General features: G+C 34.8%; 1 protein-coding gene across 2 annotated transcripts in view; it reads left to right on the top strand.

Moving 5' to 3' along the window:
* Nucleotides 1-15,805, top strand: part of PRKCZ (protein kinase C, zeta) — a 70,401-nt gene extending 54,596 nt beyond the window's left edge. For both annotated transcript variants that reach the window (XM_009584588.1, XM_009584580.1), the window contains exons 17-18: nt 12,444-12,559; nt 15,303-15,805. In XM_009584588.1, the coding sequence (XP_009582883.1) occupies nt 12,444-12,559; nt 15,303-15,390 (204 nt within the window). In that variant the 3' untranslated portion in view covers nt 15,391-15,805. The remainder of the gene's footprint in view (nt 1-12,443; nt 12,560-15,302) is intronic.
* Nucleotides 15,806-16,559: the final 754 nt, after the last annotated feature.

Raw genomic sequence — 16,559 nt, 5'->3', positions numbered from 1 at the left:
GATTATTACTTTCATGTTTTCTTTATTACTGCTGGTGTGAGAGAAGTTTTTAATTCATGGACTAGATGGAGTAGATGACTTGCATTTCAGTGGTTTTGTGGGCATAAAATTTTATCTAAATTGTAGTTTTTTAAAAGCTTCTGTTATTTGGTAATTGTGCCTACTTCTGTCTTCATCGTAGAAAACATCACAGAAATGACATTGTTACGTTTATTGACAGTTGAGCAATAAAACAATTAGGTCAGGAACACTGCCTGACAGCATTACATTTTTTAATACCTAGTTGAACAGTGGAAAAAAAATGCACATAATATTTTCATAGTCCTAGGAAGTCTACAGTAAGTGTAGAAACAGGCAGGCAGCAGTGCCTGTAATAACATGAAAGAGGTTCAGAGAAGGAGAGAAAACTGCATGATTACATTTTTACTTTGAAGCCTGCTGTTCAGACCTTCATTGTTAACATTCTTCAGAGATGTTCACTACGTAGGGAGCCAGTGTTTTAAAATACCTGGTGTTTACAAAATTATTCATATAATGAAGGCTGTCTTTAATTTTGTCAGACATCCCTTGTTCTGTATTCTTCCTTAAGCCTAAGTGTTATTTTTCATTATGTTAGCTATCTAGTGGTGCTAGAATCATAGAATCATTAAGGTTGGAAAAGACCTCTAAGATCAAGTCCAACCGTCAACCCAACACCCCCATGCCCACTAAACCATGTCCCTAAGCGCCTCATCTACACGTCTTGTAAATACTTCCAGGGATGGGGACTCCACCACTTCCCTGGGCAGCCTGTTCCAAGGCCTGACCACTCTTTCAGTACAGAAATTTTTCCTAATGTCCAGTCTAAACCTCCCTTGGCGCAACTTGAGGCCATTTCCTCTCGTCCTGTCGCTGGTTACTTGGGAGAAGAGACCAACCCCCACCTCGCTACAACCTCCTTTCAGGTAGTTGTAGAGCGCGATGAGGTCTCCCCTCAGCCTCCTCTTCTCCAGGCTAAACAGCCCCAGTTCCCTCAGCCGCTCCTCATCAGACTTGGGCTCCAGGCCTTTCACCAGCTTCATTGCCCTTCTCTGGACACTCCAGCACCTCAGTGTCATGCAACTTGCTTGAGTTTGTGGTAGAGCCTGAGCATCATGTACTGCAGGGTTTCTGTTCTGTTTTGCAGAGTTTTTTGAGAGAGAGGGAAAGGGAGAGAAGACTGTTGGATTTGTATCGTTTATTTGTATAAGAAACTCTTAATTGCAATTGGTACTTCTTGGTCAACATTTATGCTGATTTGAATTTTGATTTTTTTTTTTAACCTTTTTTTTTTGGCTGGAAGCTTTGCTATTAAATACCTATTTTAAAAAAAACTAATTGGAATATTTAGGTGGTTGTCTGCTGTTTTGTGACATGATTAGGACAATGCTGTTCAGGAGGATCTAAAATGTCAGATAAATTTTAAGCTAAATTTCTAATAAGTGTTGGGAAATACATTCAGGAGAAAATGAAAAAATATTTGGACAGCTGTTTTAATTATTAGAATTTTCTTTGAAATGCAGGTGATGAGTAGGAAAGATTTTGACTTAAAAGCTTTTCCAAATCTTTTCAAGTTGAAACACAAGAAAACGAGTCTAATGCTGACTAAAATTTTTTTCTGTGTGAAGCTTGAGTTAAATGGAAAAATAAATAATGGTAAAGTGAACACATATACCATAAACATTTTTTTTTCCCCTGTGTTAGTGTTAGTCATCTGAGTTGTGTGTGGCACAGGCAAGAACATTTTAGATTACTCAGTCTGCATATAGGATGGCTTAACAGCATTCAGGGAAGTACCAAGACAACCTTTTTTGATTGTTTCAGTACATGAAGTCTATTCTTATCCTAATGCCTGTTTTTACGGTATTTATCCATTATATGCTGAAAAAAGAGCTACAAAGCCATGGCTACTCTTAGCTGTGTACAGAGGCAGTAAGAGCTATACCAACATGTTTTTTCACACGTTAAAGGCTGCAAGTTCACTATATGGTTTATTTAAGAGTGCTTCTATGCTTTACTGAGTATAACATAAAAGAGGCAGTCTGATGTTTGACATCTAGTTGAATGCCTTGCTGTTGAAATGTTAATGCATAGCTACGACTGACTCATAATGACATTCTTACCACCCTACTTCAATTTTTAAATACTCATTTTACTGTTTCTTTCATGCTGCCATTCTTGTTTGGGAGGAGCTAATTTTGTCTTCCTCACAACTTTCATTTCATGATGTTTTCTAAGTCCTGATAACTGATGAGATGTTGATGCATTGAGATTCACTGCCCAGTTACAGTTTCACGATTTCCTCTTATCTCCATCTGTACTCATGATGCTTTTGTCTTAAACCTGGAATGCAACATTTTTCTGTGATTGATCACCTTTTTGTTGTTTACTTTGTATAATGAGCATAATGAGGTGTCCTGGCCTAAAACCAGGTTTCCTGCCCATGTTGGTAATATAAATAATCATTTTGGTCAGTGGTAACTGCTTTTCACTTACATTATGCTTACCTGGGTTTTTTTAAGTTAGATCATGGAGATTGTAGCTTTTGCTTTTTTTTTAACTGGATATAAATTTTAGAATTAGAATGTTGGTATCTGCGCTACTACAAATTTGACTACATGACAGATTTTTGTCTCCACTGCTGTAGTGGTAAGACTTTCAGGTTAAAGGCTAATTCAAGTTAGTTATTTACTCTGTATAAATGTGTTGCAGCTAATCTGGCATAAGTTTCCCTTCCTGCTAAATATAATCAATAGCTTCCCCAAGCTTGTATGCTTATATTCCTAAATTGCAAGTTTTACTTATTACAGTCATATGTCCTCTGCAACTCTGTAGAACATTAAACTAGAAATCTGAGTCTTAAGATCTAAATTACAATTGCAATTTTTATTTGACCTATGATGTATCAGAAATAAGTCTCCTCTAATTGCACACAAATGCTGTTCTTCAGGAAGAAAAGTAAATATATTGTGCTAACTCTTGTATTGCAGCAGTAAGCATCTGTGTGGGAATTTTTTAGTCCCGAGTGTAATCTACCAAGTTAGAGAAAACTTAAATGGCTGAATTATTTATGGATTTCTATTTTTAAATGCAGAGCACTAATTATACTGGTGTCTGTTGCCTGGCTTGTAATATATATTACTTAGGTATTTTGACATCTTTCTCCCACAGCATTTAATGTAGTTGAATTTGTAGAGTTCTTTTGTTAATTATTACATAAAATGTTACTGTAGTAACTTATTTCTGTTTTGAGTACGTGATTTTGTTATTCGTGTAAATTTGGCTTTTGTCGTTAGTATTGTTTTGAAACACACAGAAGCCTTCCCTTTTTTCCTATGAAACTGACCTATAAAATATATCAAATCAAGAATTTGGGAGCCAATACAGTTTGTATAAACTTCTGTTTTTAAATGGGAAAAATCTACTGTTTATGTTTTGAATAATTTATCTTGAAAGTGACAATAATTTTTATATAGGCCATAAGAATGACCAGGAAGATTAAGAAAAATCTTACATCGAATGGTGGTGAAAGGATCTTCTGGGAGATGTACAATTTGCCCGTTTTACTTGGCATGTTATGGGGAGAATGCATGTGAATGACATATGGACTTGATAGCTTAAGTACGTTATTGTTACTGGTATGCAGCAGCACAGAGGCCTCTGCAAAGTGCAGTTGAACTTCATAACATACAGGCATGATAGGTGTAATGCATTCTGCAGTGTAGCTGGAGAACCTTCTTCAGAAAAAGTCTTCAAAAGGTTATTAATGAAATCGAATACTATTCGGTGTTAGTTAGATACAACTAAAGAGTATGAAGGATCTAGAAGACCTTTAAGAGAATTTGCAGATCTTGGTGTAGAAGATCCCTCTTTTCAGTGTGTTCCATCCAGACCTGCAAAGAAGTTGGAGCCAGGGAGAAAGTTGACTAAGTACTCCATGAGAATTCACAGGAAGAACAGTCTCTGGTCAAGAGTAAATCTAGAAAAGGGAGCAAGGCTTTTTGCATCAGAGCTGCTCTTGGATAATAATTGGCCATCATCTATTACCTTAAGACTGTTACCTCTAGACTCAGAAGGCTGGACCAGAAAAATCTTTACTTGCACTTCTGGTGGAGGGAGGGGAGAGCAGTTTTTGGATCAGTTTATCAAGTTCAAAGATCACGGAGATCTTTCCAGACAAATCTTAAAAATGCAATTCCAATTATGATGAAAATGGATTTTCCTCTTTCCTAATTATTTTCAGCGTTTTTTACTCTTGATACTATAAGCCTTCAAAAACATACCACCACCACATTAACTAGGGAACCAGAGAGGTCAGAGTTGACTCTTCAGTCTTGGGCAGTGATCCATGATGGACTCTGTGGTAAGGCATCATAAAGAGAAATGGTCATTCATTTCTTTCTACAGGAGTTCTGGCAAAACATACAGAACATATTTTTTTTATTACAACAAAATTGTTTAAATTTACTCATCATGAACAATACATTTTATTAAAGCTTTAAGGGCTTTTGAAATGTTATTACTATTGCCCTATATTATTATTTTTGGAAATTTAGTTATCATACTAACTTCGTCTTTTTACTGAAATTAAACATCATCATTTTAATCTCCTATCTCTTGGTTTAATGGACAATAAAACACTGAACTGCCGTTAAGCAGATGGTTTAAGTACCATCAATCACTGTAAAAATGTATTTTACTGAATTTGTTGTAATTGTAAATAGGATATGATGAATGTGATCCACATGTGAATACCGTAAGGATGGAATTTAAGCCAGGAATGAAGCGAGACAGAGAATTAGAAAGATCCCTAATTGAGGTGGCTTGTCAAAAGGTTTTGGAGCTATTTTAATTTAATTATGGTTAAAATCTATGCAAGCTGTATATCTTGCATACATCTTACTGAATGTGTTTTCACAACTGTAAAAATCATACAAATGGGGTGATTTTGCCTGTGATAGTGCTCTTTTAAGTAATGGCAGGAAAATAAGCTAGTTTTCTATCCTCTGCAGAAAAGTATGAAATTGCTTCAGTTTCTTGTCACCAGTTCTCTTAAGTCTGCAGTGAAAAACCACTGCTTTGCTGCCTCATTCTCTTCTGGAAATGCTTTCACGCAAGTTCCAAATTTGTTCGGCCACACTGAAGCAGATACTATTTCTTGAAAGGAAGCAGGACTATAGAAGCAGGATTATAATTTGGATCTGGAGGAAAAAACCAGTTTAAATAAGGGAGTACAAGAGTTCAGCCTTTTCTGAAATTTATCCAGGAAAATCCTTGTTATCTCCCTACAGATTAAAGGGCTAGATTCCTTAAAGAGTTTACTTTCTTCCTAGGCACCCTGAATAATAAAGCACATATCTACATAAAAGCATGCTGGGACAGATTAATCACTCTTTGGTTTGTAGCAACATGGATATATACTTTAAAAGGAGAAAGCATAAATGAAAGTTTTACTGAAACAGTGTGGAGGCCTGAACTGAAATAGTATGTACATTTCCTTTCTCATCTCAGAAGAGAGACTATCAAATGATCTAGCTGCATAACTTGTTAATTCTCAGTGATACCAGATGATCCTCATGATCTCTGAATTTGTTATTGAATTTCCTGTACTCTGACTATTCCATGTCATTTGTGAAGTTCTGTTACTGTCCTACTGGGACCAAAGAAGGCTAAATATGTCAACACAAAAATACTAAATTTCTCACTGCAGAAAAATTAGTACTTTCTATAAACCAAAGTAAATATTGTAAATTGGTGAGACAGATGTCCAAGTTTTAGCCTGAGTCTGGGTTGGAAATTTACTAATTTATTAAAAAAAAAAAGGGGGGGGGAAGGGTGAGGATGTGTATCCATAGGAGATTTTTTTTATTGTTAGGGTAGTTTAGTTTGCCATATTTGGCTCAAAAGTAGTAGTCTGGAAATTGCTGGTAGATTGCTGGAAGTAGAAGTGTAGAAAACGAATGGAAACCTAAACAGTGTGGTGAATTGTTTAAATCTCAGAAGAAGAAGTTATATTCAGCATGGCTGATGAGACAGTTTAGCTTTAATCAGTGGAAGAGAATGCAGACACAGTGCAAACCGCAGAGCTACCATTTCTTTAAAATGGATCTCACCTTCCTGCCAGCTTCATGGTAATTAACATTAACAGAAAGTTGGGCTTTGCTTTTGCATGAGCAGATACTGAACGATGTTTAAAAAAAATTAAGAATTACGACTGGTACTAAATACTGTCTAGCATTTAGTATTTCAGAACTGTGAAACAAAAAGAGAAGACTTATCTGCTGCTTTCCCAGCAAAAGGCATGTAGTGGTTGGCTAATAGCCTGATTAATGTACTTTAATTTTTAAATGAAAACTATGAAAACAAAACTTTGTAAGGAATTTCAATCTCCATATAAAACCATATACTGAAACAGGCTTGTCGCTTTTTCATTTAATACTGTTATCACTGAGGATGTGTTGCATGAAAACAAATTGTGATTTTTCAATTTTCCATTAGTGTCATTAGGTCTCTTCCAGAGGGAGTTTTGAATGTTGATTTTCTATCTGATATTTCTCTAGAGGAACGGTGACCTCCAGTGGCCAGCAAGGCTAACCCAAACTGTATATACCACGTAGGCCATAACAGATCAGAATAATGATCAAGTCTGATAGCCTGTCTCTATCAAAGCCAATACCAGAAGCTTCAGAGGAAGGTAAAAATGGTTCCAAATGCTCCTAGCCTACGATGTTTCTCATACAGATAACTAACTTCCTTCTGATTCATATAGTGGTTAATTTTATGCCCTGTAGCATGAGTATTGATATAGATTGTATAGATGTATAGCTCAAAAATAATGGTCAGAAAATTTTGTAACTTCTTGTATTTTAACCACAGTGCTTAAGTACAAACTTCTGTGGTGATAAATTCCTTAATATAACAGGGAGAATGTAAGTGGATTATACTTCCTATGATAAAAAAAAATCTTCACAATTCAGAGAAGGCAGGAAGAATTCATTTAATTAGAACTTCATTCTGAACTAACTAGCAATTTATTCTTTAATCAATTGGATGCCTATTGGCGTCATTACCAAAAGGAAAATTTTCAGTGGTGAATGAGTTACGTAACATAATCTGGAATCTTATCCTCAGTCTCCCTGAAAACATCTTTTGTGCCCATACATAAAACCACAGTTTTGCACTGGATTGAATGTAAGTTTTACACAGAATTTTCAAGGATTTAATAAGGATCTTAGTTATTAACTTATTAAAGTTGTTAAGCTTAGTAATTACATAGTCAGACTTGCTTTATCAGTAAAGGCTAAGCTCTTGTTTTTGCAGAGGCAATATATTTGTGAAATGGTCTATGGCCTATCTGGAAGCTCTGAGTGTCATAAATATTACAGTATAAACTCTGTTACACAAGTATTCTGGTTGGGATTCTGTGTTCATATCTTTAAGCCGCACTGTTGATTTTTTTTTTTTTTTTTTTGGGGGGAAAAAAAGAAATTTGCTTTATTTTTAGGCTTCAAACATTTTGTTCTTTTAAAAGATGCCACCTTGCTGTGCATAGGAACATCACCTGTTACAAGTTATGCAATGCATTCACAGATACCTCTGAGTGATTCTGCTACCCGGAATTTACAGCTATCCTTCCTTCCGTTTGCCATGTCACCTTCCATTCTGCCCCAGCATACCTTGTATTGTAAGGGGATCCATGCAAGAAGTTTCATACCTCTGTTCTGATACAGCTCGCTGAGATTTTTCTTTACAAAGCCTCTAACAGTGGGATGCTGATCCTATTTAAGGTCCTGAAATTTCTTCTTAGGTGACCCACTGAACAAAAAAGACATAGTGACACACACACTCTCTTCGTATTGGAAGCCTGGTTTTGTTTACCTTATATTTTCCTTTGTTTTTCTAGTAATGTTTAATTCACTAATGTTAAATGGGAAAAAACACATTCCTACTGTATCATACATAGGAAATCCCTAGTGTTTTGTAAGACCATTTTGAACAACTATGGAAGCAAAGAATGTAGCTTGAAAGCTCCACTCGGAAAATAGCAGTGCTGACAAACGTGTTATAAGCATTATTCAGAAAGGATGTTGAGATATATGTGCCCACACTGAAAAACAGAATTCACACAATTTTGTTTTTGCATTCTTATCTCAAACTTTTCTACCATTTTCTTCTACAGTCAAAGTAATGACTTGAATCCATTTATGGGTTCAAGATTGGTGTACATAGTCAGAGCCTCCTTAAATTAAAGGAGCATTGTATGAATGCAGCACACCAATTAAGCAAACATTTTGCAGAACTGGCATGTTGGATGGTCATAAATAGAAGAATTGTGAAAATATATGTTTATCTATTATGTATGACATGGTTATGGTTATAACAATTGCTAAATTGGCAATCTGGGGCCAAATTAAAATTTTCACTTTCTTTAATGTTCAATAACAACTCTTGAAGTGTTCCTGCAAGAATTGCATTCTTTTCTACAAAATACACAAAATTTATGATCATCTATAAATAATTATTAAAAAGTAGAACTACAATTGATTTTTAAAAGCACATTTTTTGAGGCAATATATGCTAGCATCTTCATTGAGATGGTATATTTAATTGCCAGTTTAATCATTTGCCATGCCTTGCTCTGTAATTAGCATGCTGGTTATCCTTTTGAAGTTGGGTTTCTAATGAAACTACGTTTTCTCAGCCTGATGTGTGGCTAACGAGAAGTGCCACAATCAGGTTCTAAAATTATTTTGGAGCATGAGACTCAATGGCAGAATTTTTGAATAGAAAAATTATGAGATTCAATCAAATATTTAAAAAAATAAATAATACGCATTGACATTTTGGAGACAAAGGTGAATTTTCTGGGTAATATTACTGTTTCTTGCAGTACTCCCAAGGTCGATGTGTTGCATTGTGCCTGATCCTCCAAATTCCTAAGGCTTGGTGTTTGTGTCTGGGAGATCACTGATATGAAAGTAAATATATAAGCCAGTTGGTTTGTAGGATTTAGCCATTTAAAATTCTTTTAATTAAACCTTTTGAATGGCAAGTTGAAAATGTCTGCTTTATCTTCCTGCCTTGTATTGTACTGATGCATATGTTTGGAATATATGATTTAGTTGTATACGATTTGGGAACTAAACTTCCAGAGATACCTTCTGAGTATTCCCTATTGAGCTATAAAAGAAAGATGATAGATTGTGAAAGGGAAATTAATGAAGCTTCTATGACTTTGTATAGGTTAAAGCTAGTCTCGATTCCATAAAATCAATTGGAGCCTCCATTTTAAAGGTTTAATGTAACTCCTTTCAAATGCTTATGTTACAGCAATAGTATTTTTAATATAATTGTGAAGGAAGAGGGACTTCCACGCTCTGCTGTTCATTTGCTAGTTATGACCCTAATAAGTTTTGAGCCATTTCATCACTTTTTGCTTATTTTGAAGGCAGGTAGATCTCACGGATACTAGATTCTGTTTTATGTGAAAATGAGCATCCTGGTAGATGAGACCAATTTAGTTCCCTAGTGGGGGAAGACGGGGGAATTCAGCTTTTATCTCAAAAGCAGCTGTCTAATCAGGACACTTGTATTAGTTGGTAGTCAACAACCTATGTTTCTTGAGTAGCCTGAAAAAAAAAAAAGAGATGGACATGTGATCATGGGAGAGGAGGCAGAGGAGATATAGGATGTTGGGTGTGAGAGAACGCTGGAAGTATTGTGGTCAGTATTGCGTGGCATTTGGGAAAGCTAAGGCCAGAAGAGTTGCTTATTTCTAAAGTACTAATTTCAGTCCAGGTGAGTGTCCGAAGTCATTTCAGTCGCTTGTTTAAAGAAACCGGTTTTCTCGGACCAAATGGCCATGCAATACCGAGTAAATCTAGAGTATTCAGGAAAACTTAATCAGTTGCTTGTAATTTTGGACTTGATGATCCTTCTGGGTCCCTTCCAACTTGAGATAGTCTATGATTCTATGAATTTTTAATGTAAATTTGTTAGCTTATTTTAGATTTCAGTGTATGACATTTTCTCATTTAATGCTTAGTGAATATAATGATTCTTTACTTATTGAGCTAATAAGATTTCTTCCTGGCCAGTTTGCCCATAAAGAGTTTAGCCATACCTCTCATTAGTATGTAGATGTGAGGATCTTTTATTTAGAATGAAAGATACTATTAATTGTTTTCAGCTCTACTATTTTTCTGTTATCGCTTACTGTAGCACACAGACATTTTGGTTTTCTTACTATTTCTAACTAGTGAGGCATTAGAAATGCGTAAAGGTACAGTTTACACTTTCTAAAACATTACGCTTTTCCATACATAATTCTTCTCTAGCACTAATGCATTCCTTGTCATATTCCATCCCTGAATTACATATTTTTAGTATAAGGCATTACCTCAGCGTATTGAGAACTATGGACATTAGTATTTGGTCAATCATCTTTCCATAAAACACACAGATGTTTGTAGAACAAACTTAACTAAAATCATATGTGTTAAGAAACATAATGTTTTTGAAATGCTGTGGATTTCTTGTTAGACTAGAAAGTGTTTGAAAAATAGCTGTTCTGGTTGCATGTTATCAGTGCGGTCCGTTCACACTGTTTTTATTATTTAAGTTCCTGTCTTTGTTAAGCAGTATTGTTTACCTATTACTGATTTTCCAGAATATATTGGTTTCAAGTATCTTGTTTGCTTGTATGAGGGAGTTGAGCACAAGCTATCACTTGGCTGTTGCCTGGTCTGCTTAGTATGTAGAAGAAACAGCTTGAATGTTCCCCAGGCTGTATGGGTGGGACAGAGGCAGCTAATGCTGATTTGCAACCAGTGAGTTTAAGCATCAGTTGAAGTAATACGTTGCACTTGAGATTTTTTTTTTTCCTTCCCTCTTTCTCTTCATGAAGAAGAAGAGAGCTTTCTTTGGTATCGTAGGCAGTATTTATATTAGGGTGCAGTGTGAAATTGCAAGTAATGATGAAGAGGATTCTGTTCACAAAAGTGAGTAGTGTATAATTAATAACTTCAGGAAAAATGTGCTAAGTGTAAATCCATTTAAATAATTCATAGTCAATTCTACAAGAGCTCCATTGGTTTATTGTAATTTAAGAAACTTCATATTCTATAATATTTCAACTGGGAGATTCAGTAATATGACAGATGTAACATGTAGAAAACATAGTAGTATTACTTATCATTTGTTGTAAAAAGTGATTTAGCTGGCAAGAACTTAGCTGGCCATGCAAAATCGTAAAACATGATTATTGACTGGTTTTGATATACTGGTTTCCAGTATATCAGCTGGATCAGTTGCTCAGGCTTCCACCACCTTCCAAAAGTTAAAACTCATATCTGTGATTTTCTGCTGGGCCTGGAACTATGACTACTTGAAAACAAGCTTAAACAGGTGGAGGAGTTCTTGCACCTTTTTTGGAACTGCCCTGGGTTAGTGATTTAAACAAATAATAACATTTAATCTGTCATCAGCTCGTGTATCACTCAAACTTGTGATAAAAGCGATCTAATAACTGCGGAGGATAGTAGGGATTTGCCTTAATTGGAAAACTATAGATACTGTTGAACATGCTACGGTATAGCAAATGAGAAAAGGTTCTTAATGACTACAACACCATTATTTGAGTTAAAAAAAAAAATTCCCATGTTTTATGGACTATCACTGGTGAGGAAGATAAATATGGGTTTCCAGTTCCTGTAGCAGGAAATGTTATATGTAAGTGTATTAATGATTAAATTTTAATTGTAGAATAAAATTCTGGGCTGCTTTAGCTATTTTATTGATTAGCACTACTTGCTTTTAATGATTGCTTACCAATGTGGCTAGTGATTGATCGGGACATAAATATTGCTTACTTTTTTGTTCTGTGCTGGCATTAACAAATAAGTCTGGTTATGTTGATTTGACGTAATCTAAGAGGCTGCCTTTACAAGAGGCAACTTTAGAGGAGCTTATAAAAGGGAAAAATGAGTTATATTCTGGGAAAGCATCTTGGCTTGAATGGAAAGCTTCCGGAGTATGTTCTCAGTTTAAAAACTGTTGAGCCAGATGTATATAGCAACAATGTTTTTTCTTAATAGATAGGCAAGAGACTTGGGAAACAGCTTTTTCTATAGTCTTAAACTTAAAATTTTATTAATTTCTGATAATTTTTGAAGTTTTTGTATTTAAAATACAGCAATAGGATAAACAGGATGAGCATATACCATTTAGTGTCAAAATCTACTAGTCCAAAACTTAATGGCAGATTGTATTTAACGAGTTTGTCTTCCACCAATACTAAACTCAACTATAATGACTTTTCTGTGCATGTACTCTAGAGCCAGTGTATGTTGATGTTCTTAGGGGATTTTGTAAATATTCGTCATTTTAATTTTTCTCCTCTCCCATTCTATTTTTTTTTTTCTTAGCTGGAAAAGAAGCAAGCAACCCCTCCATTTCAGCCTCAGATCACAGACGATTATGGTTTGGATAACTTTGATACACAGTTCACCAGCGAACCTGTGCAGCTAACGCCAGATGATGAGTATGTTTTTCTTTTTCCCCAAATACAACTAAGAAATTAATTTATAAATTACTTGAAAATTACTAAGAAGAGACTATGTACTTAGCATTAGAACATAGTCAAGTTAAAGTAAATTTGAAATTCTTTGTATCCTACATATCTTGCATAACTTATCATACTTATATATTAGAAGATGGCCTAGTATTCTAATAAAAGTTCAGAATACAGTATTGATTTGCTGTTGAGCATGTGCTTGGCACTGAAAGAAGAGACAGAAATTTGGAAATTTGATTCCTGACCCAGGTAGCTTGCATTTCTGTACTCAGGAGAAACAGTTGACGCACAACTCCTTGGGTCTTAGAATAAGCCTGAGGTAGCAGGAAAATCTTACAGAAAGCTATTATTTAAATGTGCTACGGAAAAATTTTGCAGGAAGTAGTATGCTTTAATAAAGGAATTTGAAGGCTTTTTTTGAGGAGTGATTGCTGTACATGAAGGAAGAAAGTTCCTTCAGATACAAAGTGGCATAATAAGAAGACAGGCTATAGTTTTGGTAGTTAGATTGGGCAAGTTAGCTTGCCCAAACTGTTTGAGAGTAATTGTACACAGTTTTGAGGGTTTACTGAAGTGTAAAAATTTAAAATTGGAACTTGGAACTTCCTTTGTAAAAACAAACATTGTTTATTGCAATGGGGGAAAATGTCAGAGAAAAAATGGTCTTATTGACTTCATTTGCCTGTGAAGCATTTAGCACATGTCTGATGATATACGTATTATCAGAGCTAAGGGGGGAGGGTGGGCCAAATGACATCAGTGTGAGAATCGTAGTATCTAATTGCTGAGGAACGCAACAGTTTGGGGGGCATCCATTCTTTTTTTTCCAAGGTGCATTTCTCTTTCAAGGTTTGAGCGTGTGGCACTAATGCCAGGTGGCACTTAAACTACCCCCTTTTAATAACTTTACAATATTGTTTCTCATTAAAAAGCATAGTAGTGTGTGTTTTGGTTTGAAATTTTTGTGCTATTCTATCAAAAATATAATGAAACTTTCTGCTGCTTATTTAGCACCTTAATACAGAAGTAAAATGAATCAAAGGTTTATTAAAAATCTAAGACTCAAAATCCCGAAATCTGTGTAGCTAGGATTTTTAGGTGAGCTTTACTGTAAGAGAGCAGCAAAGAATTGCTTGCACGTTATACACTTATATTTTCCCAGTATATTTAATTTATTCATGTTTGGTTTTCCTTATCTGACTAGATGCCCTCCGCTGAAAACTATAATGCATTCCTTCCTAAATGTTTTCAGCCTGTTGTGCTGTTCACTGGTTTCATGTTTGAAGAAAACATGTTTCATAAATTTCCAGTGGTTTGCATTCTTTACGATTTCTAACTGAAGTCTGTAAAGCTACTGATTGATGGTGTTCTAGAATGAATATTTGGGTCTAATCAAATGTTTAATAAAGCTGATTCTAAAGTACTGCTTTTGGAACTGGGATTTTAATAATGGATTTATGATTTCTACTTTCTTAGATACCGTGTGAAGTACTGTATATAGTTGGATGCCACGTTGGCAAGTAGAGGCTGTTGCATGCTATCCAAAGGCTTTCATAATTAAAGGCACAAGATTGTCACATTCCACCCTATGTGCTTCTATCAGTTTTCCCTCTTCTTTGTTGCTACACAACAAAGCTAAACTGCTCTGAAAGAAAGACAATACTGTTTCAAAGCCTCCTTCATAAAGTGCCTGCTAATCCTAGGTCAACCCCCAGGATTAGCTAGTTGGTCAGGGAATTTTTATTTGTACAAATAAATGTTATGTTCGTTAAATTTGTGATTGTAAAAATGAACACTGTAACCAGCAATCTGTTGAGTCTATTCCAGTGGCAATAAATTTACTGTTGCAGGGTCTTTCTCTTGCTGCATTCTTGGGTAGCAGGTGTTCATCCTCAAGTAATTATGTATTTGGAGATTTCACTGTGGATATTTGTTTGCCTAGGTGCTCAAGTTTGAATTTTGTAAGAGTGTTACTTACATATCATAGATCCATATTTCACAACCTGTTCTCTCTTTCTCAAGAGTCCAGCATATATGAAGTGAATAGCTGAATGGAAACCAAAGTGTGAAGTGCTTCAGTTATTGTTTCTATGTGACACCAAAGAATTGCAAGGCATATTTGTGCTTTACAGGTTCTGCTTGACAAAAAAATTATAAATATCAAGTTTATGCAGGAAGTTTTATGAACAACACATCTTAAAAGAAATTCTCTCTCTTTTTATATACATCAATTTATAAGTCTTTTCTTGGATTTCCTGTGCATACGATATGTTTGGTTTTTTTAAAAAGTATTAGCTTTGTACTTGACTCTTCTGTAGTATTCATCTTACATATAACATTAGCAGCCCTTGCTGACAGCAAAATATCTTTCTTATTTGTAAATTAGTATTATAAAACAACAGTCATTTATTACATGCTTCTTTTTGGGCCCTGTAAGTATGCATGTCATCTAACTGGAAGGGCAGAAGAAACTTTTTATCAGATGTTTCAAAATCTCCAGTCATATTGCTTTAGATATTGGGATAAAACATTATTGTTAAGTATTTGTATGTTGAGAGACTAAATTTTTTCCCCATTTATTGTTGCTTCTGTACAGCTTCATACGCATACATTTCTGTAATGTATTTTGTTATTATTTGAAGAAAAAGTACAGCAACAAAAATAGTATTTGCAATCAATAAAACTAAAAATGCTTTTATTTGTTTTTCAGAGATATAATAAAGCGAATAGATCAGTCAGAATTTGAAGGATTTGAATATATTAATCCATTGTTGCTGTCAACAGAAGAAACAGTATGAAGGAACGACATCTTCGTTGTGGACAATGTGAATGACCTTTAAATTTATCCTTAACTACAGTATATGCATGCGAGGCTGGGGAACTGTTAAGATTTTGGATGGAGACCAATGATTAAAAAAATTGCTGCTGAAAATCAAAGAAGAGAATAATGATTTTGGTGGGTGTCCTCTGACACGTGGTGATTCTTAAGTTCTGGGCACTGACACAACTGGCTTAATTAATGAAGGAATTTGCATTTTGTGCCTGTTTCATGAAGGATTGAAACGTTCATTGCATCCCTGGAAAAGGAGATTCTGAACAACTTTGAGATCTACACACTTTCTACAAACATTTGATGCAATGAGCTACCAATTGAAGAATATTACAGTGTAACATCCTGAAGAATAAAATATATTACGGTGGTGTTGAAGCTTATTTTTGATGCCTTTTTTCACAAGTGGTACCTGTCTAAACGTCTCAGATATATTTAAAAGGAGTTGTGTTTTATTAGCAATCAAAACATAAATTTGGGTACAAGTTTTAAGTGCCTAAATGGATAGACTGCATTGAAGAATTATTACATATTTGGAACGTTCTTAAACCTGGTAAGTTCTGCTTGTTAATATTAAGTAACATTTACATATGAAACATACAGTTCACAGCTGCAGCCTAATGTTCATTTGCATCTTTATAGAATTTGAAATGCAGAGTGACTAGCAATATTAATTCCAAATTAGAATTTACAGTATCAATTTCAAAATCTGTTGTGTTAAACTCCAAATTTACCAAAATGTAGATTGAAGAAAACTAAATTTGCACACAAAGGATTTCTGAAAATACTTAAGCAGTGCCTACACCTACAATGATGTTGTGTTGTATATTAGATTTTTGAAAAGTATTTTTATCAACAATACAGATATTCAGAAATAGAGCAAAAACGTAATAAAGCATAGCCTTAAAGTTTAAATAGTAAATCTAGAATAACCATAATAGAAAATACACTTTCCTGATAAAGCACACCTCCTACTTACAATAAACTGTCTGCTTACAATTACTCAGTGTATATTAATAATTAATCATTCTACATAGAGAATGGGATGTTTTGGTAAAATGATTTGCATCAAAGTAGTAAATTTTTTTAATGGAAGAAAAATGAATACCTAAGAAATTGGATAAAGCAAAAGATAAC

The sequence above is a fragment of the Fulmarus glacialis genome, unplaced genomic scaffold (genome assembly GCF_000690835.1).
Source record: "Fulmarus glacialis isolate BGI_N327 unplaced genomic scaffold, ASM69083v1 scaffold31280, whole genome shotgun sequence".
Lineage (NCBI taxonomy): Eukaryota > Metazoa > Chordata > Aves > Procellariiformes > Procellariidae > Fulmarus > Fulmarus glacialis.
The sequence above is the reverse complement of the archived record's forward strand: the minus strand, read 5'-3'. Positions and strand labels throughout refer to the sequence as shown.